General features: G+C 46.1%; 2 protein-coding genes across 3 annotated transcripts in view; one reads left to right on the forward strand and one right to left on the reverse strand.

Moving 5' to 3' along the window:
• Window positions 1–7,205, forward strand: part of LOC102384396 (butyrophilin subfamily 1 member A1-like) — a 34,872-nt gene extending 27,667 nt beyond the window's left edge. The window contains exon 13 of the mRNA XM_025194016.1: window positions 3,115–7,205. Coding sequence (XP_025049801.1) covers window positions 3,115–3,119 — 5 coding nt within the window. The 3' untranslated portion in view covers window positions 3,120–7,205. The remainder of the gene's footprint in view (window positions 1–3,114) is intronic.
• Window positions 7,206–7,349: 144 nt separating this feature from the next.
• Window positions 7,350–10,998, reverse strand: part of LOC102384903 (butyrophilin subfamily 1 member A1-like) — a 12,248-nt gene continuing 8,599 nt past the window's right edge. Inside the window, exons 7-8 of one of the 2 annotated variants that reach the window (XM_025194018.1) lie at window positions 10,052–10,078; window positions 7,350–8,423 (exon numbers count right to left, since the gene is read on the reverse strand). In XM_025194018.1, the coding sequence (XP_025049803.1) occupies window positions 7,900–8,423; window positions 10,052–10,078 (551 nt within the window). In that variant the 3' untranslated portion in view covers window positions 7,350–7,899. The remainder of the gene's footprint in view (window positions 8,424–10,051; window positions 10,079–10,998) is intronic. The other variant, XM_025194019.1, reaches the window with a different exon arrangement.

Here is a 10,998-nt window from a genome sequence, read left to right on the forward strand (position 1 = left end):
TAGAAGGTTGACAGGACTATTGGCTAAGAGGAAGGAGTGTTCTGCTGAAAGAGGACCAATCTTGATATTAACAGCTTGAGAAAAAGGACAACGGAAAGGTCTGCCCTCGATACCCATAACTGTGACTTGTTTTCCGCTTGGGGAAAGGTGTCCTTTGGAAATACTGCAAAAAGTTGCCCCTGTGTCTAGCAGGCACTCATAGACGTGTCCTCCTATTTCTAAGGGTATCAGGGGATCCTGAGTACTGCAGTTTAGAGTAATTTCTTTAGGTTGAACAGAGGATAGTTGCAAAAGGTGACATGTAGAATCTCCCTCATCGCATCAGTTGTTAAATTGGTCCTGAGCAAAGTCTGGGGCAACAGTAGCGAGCTGGGGGTTCTTGAATTTTTGGTTTTCAGGATTGTCACTTGGGGGTCCTTTCGGTCTTAACTTACACTCTCTTTTCCAGCGTCCTTCCTGTTTGCAGTAATGGCACACATTGGGCCCATGAGGTTGGTAGGTGCGGCCCGGTGGCCTAGGCACAATGGGCCACGGGGCAGATTGGTCCTGTAAGGGTTCGGTGGCTGAATTACCGCTGCCAACATGCGAATGTTGGACTGATCTTCCTTTTGTTTTTCTTTTCTCTTTTTTTCTTCCCTTCCATTAAAAGTTTTAGTAGCAATGGCTAAGATTTCTGCCATGGATTTACCTTCAACACCCTCAGTGTTATGCTGGAGCTTTTGTTTAATATCTTCACTAGCCTGACTCATGAAGACAAGCCTTAACACAGACAAAGTGTCAGGTGATTCAGGATCTATGTTCCCATACCGGCGCATGGCTTTACAGAGTCTTTCAAAGTAGTCTGAAGGGTGTTCTTCTGAACTCTGAACAGTAGATGTCACTTTGGACCAGTTCATAGTCTTATCTCCTGCTTTCTTTAACACTTCTAAGATGCTTTCCTTTAGCATTCGTATTGCATTTTTTCCCCTTTCCTTGTTATAATTCCAATTTGGATCTTGCGTAGGCACGCCATGTGGCATGGGGTGGTCCTGATGCGGCTGATTAGTTAAAAATTGGTCAGCGTGGCGTAATACTTGGGTCTTCTCGTCTGAGGTTAAAAGGCTATCGAGAAGTTGCATGACATCTGACCAGGAGGGGTTATGAGTCATGAAAATGGTTTTGAAGCGCCTTAGAACTACCTCGGGGCCGTCTCTGAGCTTGGGGGTGTTTACTTGCCAATTTAAAAGATCAGTGGTGGTGAATGGTGTGTGTGTCCAGTGACTGACAACTCCTCCACTCTCACCAGGCACAGGGTATTCTCTTAGAGGCAACTGAAGTTTAGTCGCAGCTGTGTGGGAACGGGTGTGACTGGCTATGGGAGTGGTGCTGGAATCTGGACAGCGATCTCTTGATCTATCTGCATATCCGGGACCCTGTAATTCCGAGAGAGGCGATCGGGATGACGTCTCTCCAGAATTTTCCGGTCCCTCGGCCGGCCCGGGGGTGCTGCTTCGGGGTTCAGGTATTATTGGAGGTGAAACTAACGGCAGGTTAGGGGGCCTAGGCATGGGTTTATAATCATCTTCTGAATATGAGGGTGGGGCGGAAGGTTTTGGACATTGAAGGGGAGCTAACAAGTTCGGGGAAGATATAGGGGTCAGGATGACTGACAAGAGCTTTGACCATTTGCTGGCAACATTGTCCCACAAATACCAATAGTCCATTTCACCGGGGCGGAGGTTCTCCAAGATTTTTCGCAAGGCAGTTAAGAGATTTGGGTCAAATGATCCATTCTCTGGCCATTGTCTTTTCAAATCTAACTGAGACGTATAAGACGTTCAGTCGGCCAAACGGAGTTCTGCCATACGAGACCTGGACAGTCCCGTCCGTCCCTCCAAATGTTTCCAATTTTTGATCATATAATCAAGGGGTGAATCGGGAATAACTTTTCCTTTTCCTTGACCAGAACCCATGATTATATCCAAGTATAAGCAGTCTCATTTCCCTAAGTCCTACCTACCTAGAAGCTGTTTCGTCTATGTACAACAACCAGTGTTCTTGGACCCCACTGGCTTTCTCCGTGAGGAGGGGCGTCTTGAGTCCGAGACCCTAGTTGTTGGCCGTTATAACAGCACTTCTACCTCTTATCCGTGTCTTTCGCCTTTCGGCCAGACTGCCGCTCTAACAGCTTTTAAAGTGGCAGATGGATACCCTTAAAGACTGCTCTCAAAGTCCTCTAGAGGAATAAAGGTGGGACTCGAACCCACAATCAAACAGAAACAAGACCAGAGTCCTCTAAAAGACTAACCAGAAACCAAAACCCAGGAGCAACCGGGAACCAGAAATTAAACCAAAAACATACAGACCTGAGGTACTCACCAGCACCGTCCCTTTACCCGATTTAGGGTCCCGCCTTATTGGTCCCAAGGGGACCGTCCACCTCCCAAGACTGACCCAAATAGGTGAACTCACCTGGTGCGCGCTGGGGTGTCAGGGGGTGGAGATCTCCAAAGGCTCCAAGCTAGACGGGTCCCATCTGGGTCGCCAAATTGTCATGGGAGAAAACTCCCTGGAGTCCGTTGTCTAGCCGCATAGAATCCAGACAACACGTGTAAAGGGTTAACTGCAGTTTATTTGCTCGAGCAAATGACCATAAGCCAGCAAAGAGGCAAAATGGCCCCCACTGAAAGGTGGGGCCATCTTTTATACCTTTTCTAACAAAGAAAACTACAAGGTTATTGAATATGCAGTACTTATGGTAATCATCTCCTTACATGGTGCATTACAAATTTCAGTACTTTTCCAAAAGAAAAAAGTTAGTGTTATCTTACACATTCCAATCTGTTTTCCTGTACTCCGCTGTACCATCTTCTTCCTTCTGGGCCCCCCTTATCTTACCTTGCTCCTAGCTGCAACTGGTACTCAGTACACAGACTTAATTTTTGCTTTTTCTAACAAAATGGTTAAGGCACTTGGCATAAGAAAATGGCTGGCTTAGCTATCATTCTGTCTTGTGGTCAGCAGCATTGCAAGGCCACAGGTCATGCCTTGTGTTTAGCTACAAAGCTAATACTTTTCAATAATCTAAATTATTGTTAACCTAACAGTATGCTACAGAAAACTATTTTATTTCAGGGTAAAAACAAACTTGCCCATCACAATACTCAGGCAGGAGCACCACAGCCAAAAGGGGTTTTGTTACTTTTATAAAGAAAAGTTCAGGACTCTGCAGAGTTGCTCATCACTGCTCATCACTTCCTCTTCCTGCTTCCAGATGCCTCTGGGATTTGTAGTTCAGCAACACAGCCTGCAACACCCTGCAGGGTTGCTCCCCTTCTGCTGTATATTAACATTACATGTCCTAGGCACACAATACATTACATTATACAGTGCATACACTACAGTATGAACTTGCATTACCTGGATAGATCACAGCTCTTCTCCGCTGAAAGAAAGAGAAATCGGGGTGAGAACGTATCTGAGCAAATGCAGCTGTAAAGGATTACTGGATGAGGAGCATCTGCCTCAAGCAAAAGCCAGGGAAGACCAGAGTGATGCTGGAAACAAACGGGGCAACATGTGGAAGGACTCGCTGGGACACTGTCCTTTCATAACATTAAATCCATACAGACCTCATCCATTAAAGTCATGTCAAGTCATTAAACATAGGCGGAGGGAGAAAAATTTATTTGCAGGGGGCTGAGTGTGCATGCGTACCCTCACCCTGCCCACCCCCAGAAAGTTTGCAGGTGAGGGGCCGGGGGACAGGAAGGGCTGCTGGGGGGAGTGCATTCCCCTGCTTGCTGCCCTGCGCCGCGCCCCTGGAGGAGCAGCTGGGATCTGACTGCCCCATGCTCCAGCCTGGCTGGGGCCCCGTTCACGCTGTAAAATATTGTTTCACAACTAACTGCCATTATAAACTAGATACAGGGTTTATCCTCAGTCATTCCTTCCAGGATTAAACAGTCCTTTTTTCCTTCCAAACTGATATATGAGATTTCCTCTTGCAGTGATCCCTGGCTGGAAAGTGAAGGGATCGCATACAGGAAGTTGGAGCAATTTCAAATCCAATCAAGTGGGAATAGAGTCCGCTCTTAAAGAAACAGCCACACTTCCAATAAAATGCAAGTAGAGGCACCTAGGAACATAGGCCTAGAAGGGCCTCAAAGGCGATGCAGTTTAGTTCACTCTTGTATTGAAAAGTTGCTCTTAACTGTTTTCACACTGACCTGAAACAGACCTCCTTCTTCTTGCTGCCTTCCTAGAGGTAGAAAGTGAGGATACCTGTAGCAAAGTATGAGAGACAGTCCCTGAGGACATCTCCTTTAGATATTGCGATTGTACTTCATTGTGCTGGAGTACAGCTGGGAGGGACCGCCAGAGGTCATCTAGTGCCATCTCCTGCCTGAGTCAGGTTTGCCTCTATCCAGACAGCCCAGCCCAGCCCAGCCCAGTTCTTCTCTGCTCTCCTGTCAGGCAAGTGTCAGACTGACACAAATGCTTCACCAGGTGAAGGACACCCAGGGATCTGCTGAACATAAGACTCATAAAAGCTTTTGTGCTGTAGTTCAGCACTGGCTGGAAAAGTTCTTGTTTGCCAAATCCCACCACGGACACAACGTCCATTACTGCCAATAAAGCCTCCTCTCCACTCACAGTGCTGGGCTGTCTGTTCCTTAGTGTTTGTTGTGCCTTCACATTTTCTTGCTCTTTCTGTTTTCCTCACTATTCACTCTTCCCACACTGAAGTTGACAGCTAGCCTATGCATCCATTCTGCCTGCAGAGTGGGGATTTGGTGACAGATAGTAAGGGGCTCAGCGGCAGCGTGCCCTCTACGCTGCGGGGCCCTTACTATGCAGGGGCCAGGGGCATATTGCACCAATTTCACCCCGCTCTGGGTAGCCTTGCCTAGGAACATAGGTCTGGAAGGGCCTCTAAGGCCATCCAGTTCAGTCCTCTGCATTTCCAGGCACCCCTTTCCCAAATATTTCCTAACAATGACCCACTGCAAACTTTCATATAGAACAACTACAACAACCTGACTAAAGATCAACCCCCCAGAAAATGTCACACGTAAAAGAAGGGGACATGCAGGCACTGAGACTGCAAGGAGAGAGAAATTATTGAATATATGCTCAGAGGATCCAAGGAAGAGGAATATACCTCGTGCTGTTGGTGCAAGTCTGATATAAGTGAAAAATCTTGATCCCTGATTTCACAATTGGCTTGACATTGAGCAGAAGAGCAGAGTAGCCTTATGATGAACAATTGAGGTGTCTGCATATGAGCATGAGGATCAGCCCATCCCGCGCACTGCCCCCAGTTGTAGGTGTGGCACTGTCCAAAGCAAATTAGGGCCAAAGCCCAGGAGCTGGATGACAGTTTTCCTTCCACTCTTCTACTGAAAAGTAGTTCTTAACTTTTTCATGCTGACCTGAAACATCCCTCCTTCTCCTTCTTGCTGCCTTCGTAGAGGTAGCAAGCGAGGATACCTGTAGCAAAGTCTGAATGGCAGTCCCTGAGGGCATCTCCTTTAGGATTGGGAGATAAGAATCCTTCAAAGAAGCCATCACAGCCTGGTTGTACTGGCAGCACTGGGGATTGTAGACTGTTTTGCACATGCTCCATTTTAGATGGAGGCAAGAGCAATGCTGAGAAGTCTGTTCTCCTTGCTGTTGGAGAGGAGACTGGTTAAATACAAAGGACATTTAATTTCATTGTCAAACTGGAATAACTTCACCAAACAGCTGAGTCACTAGTAACTGTTTGATTGATGAAGTTCATTTATGTATTATTGCAGGGTCCAAAGGTTGAAGCCCAGCCCAGCCCAGCCCAGCCCAGCCCAGGTCTTCTGTGCTCTCCTCTCTGGCAAGAGTCAGATTGACATATAGAAATGTTTACATGTTTAAACAAATGCTTCAGCAGGTCAAGGACACCCAGGGATCTGCTGAACATAAGACTCATAACAGCTTTTGTGCTGTAGTTCACCACCGGCTGGAAAAGTTCTTACTTGCAAAATCCCACCACAGATACAATGTCCATTACTGCCAATAAAGCCTCCTCTCCGCTCACAGTGCTGAGCTGTCCATACCTTAGCGTTCCTTGTGCCTTCGCATTTTCTTGCTCTTTCTGCTTTTCCTTGCTGTTCACCCTTCCCATTTGGAGGGTGATAGCTAGGCCATGCATTTATTCTGGCTGCAGAGTGGGTAGTGGGTGACAGATGGGAAGGGGCTCAGAGAGTCTGAGCAATGACTACTTGGGATGAAAGAAAGATGAGCAAGATTGTTAACACAATGGAAGCTGCTATAAATGAGGCCATTTTTATGCTCTCAGCTTTAATTGGAAAGGAGGTGTCTCCCATTTACTCATTGTGTGATTAAATATATTATTGGGGAGGTACCCCATAAATGTGTAATTCTGCTGCAAGTAAGCATCACCTAGCACTTCTGTTGGTTGACTACCTGGTTGCACTAGGGAAGGTGATTTTCTCTAGGAATAATAGAGCAACACTAAACTGTGTAATGTAGTTTTTAAAATTATGACTTGCTCTTCAAACATCAAGGAAAATTCAGAGAAAGTTCTATCAAAATTCCATAATCCTCAGTAATTTCTCCATCTAATTTTTAGTCTTTTCCAGGGCTGCCCATAGCAAGGTTCTCAATGGAAAAATTGGCCTCATTGGTACAGAGCAGGTTTCCCTCCCAGCCCCACTGAGTTGGAGTCTCTTCATGTCTGGCTGTTGTCACTGAAGTGTTTCACTTACAGTTGGTGGACAACATGGAAGCTTTTTTTTTCCCCCACAAAAATTCTCTTTCTTAGAAGAAGCTTTGAAAATGCAAATGCTTTGACCATCTTTAATCTAAAAGTATATGAGGGAGAATTATTTCTGCAGAGTTCAGGGACAGCCAGAAAAGCATGTGCCCTTTTCCCCTCCTCGAACAGGCTCTAGTCCCTTTCCTTGACCAGAAGAGGCCTCAAGCTGCCCAAAGTCACTCTCCATTGGACAAACTTCAGGTGAAGCATCACTGCCCTATTGCCAGGAAGCAGCTTCCTCATGGGCTTCCTTCAAACACACATGACAGTGGCATCAGGAGCTGCTGTAAGGACTGAGGCAGGATACTAGCTGCACAATTTTCCTGGTTTTTCTACATATGAATACTAGGATTTTAATTATCAGCAAGTGCAAGATCCCATGATTATGCCCTGCCGACTTTCTTTCTGACAGCCCTTCTACCTGACCTAAGGAAAAAGGCTTTCCTGATCCTGAATGTGCTGATCTTGAGAACAAGACCCTCCAGTCGGGAACAGGGATATGGTCAGTGAGGAGCCGAACTCTTTGAGCTTACCTGCTTCTGGTAACAAATTCTCATCAAGGGACCGAATATGAAAACAGAGTTGGGGAAAACACAAACCAAGAGGAAACAAATTTTTCATTCAGCAAAAATAGCTTTATATTCTCTAATCGTGAGGACATCCAATCACTGGGGAAAGATTAAACAATATCAAGGAGAAAAGAGGAAAGAACAAAAGTTTATCCAAATCAATTGTGTAAGTCCTTGCAATGTCTCCACTTGAAATTAGCTAAAGCTTTAAAGAAAGCAGCAGTGCAATGCAGGTCATTTCCAGTTTCAGTGGGATTTAAAAATTCCAAAGTTTCCTGGTTTGGGGTCATTTCTCTCCAGTACCCAACATCCCACCCTCCATTGGTTCCCATCTAGCAGTTTCTGATCATACAGTCCATAAAGGATCTGACAGACAGGCTAAGAGATTAGGCTTTCTGTTTCAACCACTTCCTTCTCTCTGTAGTGCGACAGTCCAACAACCCAACCCTGCCCCTCCAGGGACATAGAGATTACACTGAATAACCTGAGGATGAAGTGGGTATTTAAAGGTCCTCTCTGCCAAACTTTTCTTGTGTCTCAATGGCAGAGTCGGAGTTGGGGTTCCTCAGTAATATACTCCAGCCAGAACCAAGGGTAGATTTTCTCCCCAGCAAATGAGGCTTGTGAAAAGGTGTACATCAGGGTATCCGTATCACCATTGACAAACTCTACCCATGCCTCATCACAGTCTAGGACGACCCAGATCCTCCTGGGAACCTGGCCCAAGGGGACCCACTTTGAGGTGGTCATAGCCCGGCACTTACGCAAGTACTGCTCCACAGCCCAGATCCCATCATCAGCATCACGGCCAATCCCTTCCTTCCTCTTCACCGATTCTCTAGAGACCCCTAGAGCCCACAGATCTCCCACGTCCCCCACCTCCACCTCCCAACAATGCCTCCCTGAAGTGAATCCCTCAGAGCCCAGCACACAGGGAAGTGTAGTAAATCTCTTAGGGTTGTCAGGCCAATTCTGCCATCTGGGTCCTCTTCCTATGACTTTCCCATCCTCAGACAAGATGATGTAGGGATGAGCCGTGTCTGGATCCAGAATCACTTTCTCTGCACAGGAGAAGAGAGAATCAGGGCATTGGGGCAGAGCTCAGTCCGGGGGGAGAGTTTGATCATGTCAGTGACAGAACCAGCCCCAATTTGAGGGTGAATTAGAGAGTTTCCTGCCCTCCAGATTTACACAGCCCTGACTGGAAGGAGTTTTGGGGCCTTAGCATAGGGCACGGCAGGTTGCAGAGATGGGTTAGTGATAGACAGAAACACTTGGCTGGGTCCAGGCTGGGACTCAGTATTGTTTCCCTCCTGCCCCTGTCTGTCACAGGAGGTGGGGGTTAGAGGCCCCGGTGGCACAGGGAGTCCCAGCAGTATATTATGGGGCAAGGATGCACACAGCTCACTGTCCCTTACAGTTTCTAGTCCTCATTTTAAAATCTCACCCTGCTCCACTTGCCCTAGTCCAGGACTCGGTCTCCCTCAGAGACATCCCCAGTTGTGCAGACCATGGCAGAGACAACATAGACCACCAGGACGCAAGATGTGTTTGCTTTTAGATTTTGTACTGCTCATGAATGGGTCCTTTTTCGCAAGTCCTGAGTGGCTAACAGAAAGGAAGAGTCTCCCCTTATGGTGAAAAGAAATGAGAAAAATATATACCCAAATGGCAGGGGAGGAGTGTGTGTGTACATGTGGTGAAGAGGAATAGAGTATGGGTGTGGTGTGATGTGTGTGTGCGCATTGGGGAAAAGGGTTAAGGATTGACCATATGAAGAAGTCAACTGTAGTAAAAACAGAGAGGAAATATTGATGCCTCAAGTCAATGACATAGGAGAAAGATCATGGTCATGGTGGTTGAATGGAGGAGCAGAGACTTTCCCAAATCTACTCCCAGCAAGTAGTGTTGATGACTGTGGGTGAAAGAAGATTTCAGAGCCCTGAATGATGACAGGAGGGCAGGGAATCGGCTCCAGAAAGAGGAAGATTAGAGAAAATTGGCCCTGTATATATGAGTATGAACATGGGAACTCACATAACTGTGTTCTCCACTGACCCACCCTCACTACTCCAGTGCCTTCCAGTTCCTCCATCTGCCCACTCAATTTTCTCCAGGCCAGGCCTTTCAGCTGGTGATCTGTATTTTGTTCAGTTGTTGTTCTTTCTAACTTTTAAAGCTTTGATTTCTATGCAGCCATGGTTTCTGTGCAGCCATGGTAAAACCAGAAATTTTAACATACCATTGCAAGTTGTCAAAAATATTCTCTAAGAGTTTTTTTCTATAGTTTTAAAAAAAATATAAGCTTCATCTGAGTCAGTTCCTTTTGTACCCAGTAAGATAAAAGTAGGGCACTCATGTTAATGACAATTGGAGGGGAAAAACTGGCAACCACAGGTGCCAATTCAAGCATTTGAAAAGTATAACTGAGCAACCTAGTCCTTCACTAGACTCTTTGCCACCCCTCTGGTACTTCCCCTTCCCAGGCTCTCCACTTTTACCACCACTTTGAGAATCGTATGGACCTCAGTGGGATGGGGACAGTCAGAGACCCCAAAATACTCAGTCTGGCACAAACGGTTTTGACTCCTTCCATCTTGGTAAAAATATTCTCATGTCCCAAACTGTTAGTTAGTCCTAGAGTATCACTGTAAAAAGAAGACATTGATCCATGAGTATCTTTCAGTACCTGGATGGCTCATGATTCTTCTCCACTCTGAAAGCAAATGGAAATAGGAATGAAAACTCCTAGCAAAGGTTGCAGCAAAAGGACTTTTGCATGAAGACTGAAGTAATGCTGGAGAGCAATGTGAAAACTCTTAAAGACCAAACCAAGCCATTGTCCCTTTCTACCACTGCTTCTATCCAGACACCATATATCAAAGTGGTGCTAAGCCACAAGGTCCTGTTTGACCTCCCACCCAGTTTCAGTGACCAAGCAGCATTTTACCTCATCCTCCTAGATGAGAAACTGCCTGAGGAATTCCTTCTTTGGTCACCTCCCAGTTGCGTTGATTTAATCCAAGATATCAGAGCCGACAATGAACTCTCTTGAGTCGTACACAATGCCGTTGCCACTCTCTTTTTATTGCTTAGGCAATTACGAGCACGTAAGACATGCTCAGGTCCCTATTCCAATTCACAGTTGGCTTCCAATGGCAGTTTAGGATTTAGGCCTTAATCAAACACCAACTACATTAAGGGCCATATTTCTGTTGTGAGGGACCTCAACAGCTGGTGAACATCAATCCCAGGAACAAATTCATGATAGCTGTGGGCAGAGGCAATGTGGCTGAGGTGATCTTGCTCTACAACAAAGTTTAGAAATGAACTTAGAGCCTTGGTCATCCCTAGAAAGGTCTATAAAACCTTGCTGCCCAGAAAGTCTTTTCAGTACAGCAGGACCTGAACTCAGAGTGCTGACGCCTCCTTTTCAAAAAGAAACAAGGAACAACACTCTGTCTTATTCCAGGGGAGGTTTTACCCAAAGAAGAGACAGAACTAGGTACTCTGTGAAGTCCATAAGTGTCATCACTATTTAGCATTTACCCATAAGGAGCAGACAGTCAGCCGAGGGGCAGCAGAATAACAGTGGGAGATGGAGAGATTTGAGATCATGGAAATATTGCATTAGGG

This window comes from Alligator sinensis, unplaced genomic scaffold (assembly GCF_000455745.1).
Source record: "Alligator sinensis unplaced genomic scaffold, ASM45574v1 scaffold1045_1, whole genome shotgun sequence".
NCBI classification, from domain to species: domain Eukaryota; kingdom Metazoa; phylum Chordata; order Crocodylia; family Alligatoridae; genus Alligator; species Alligator sinensis.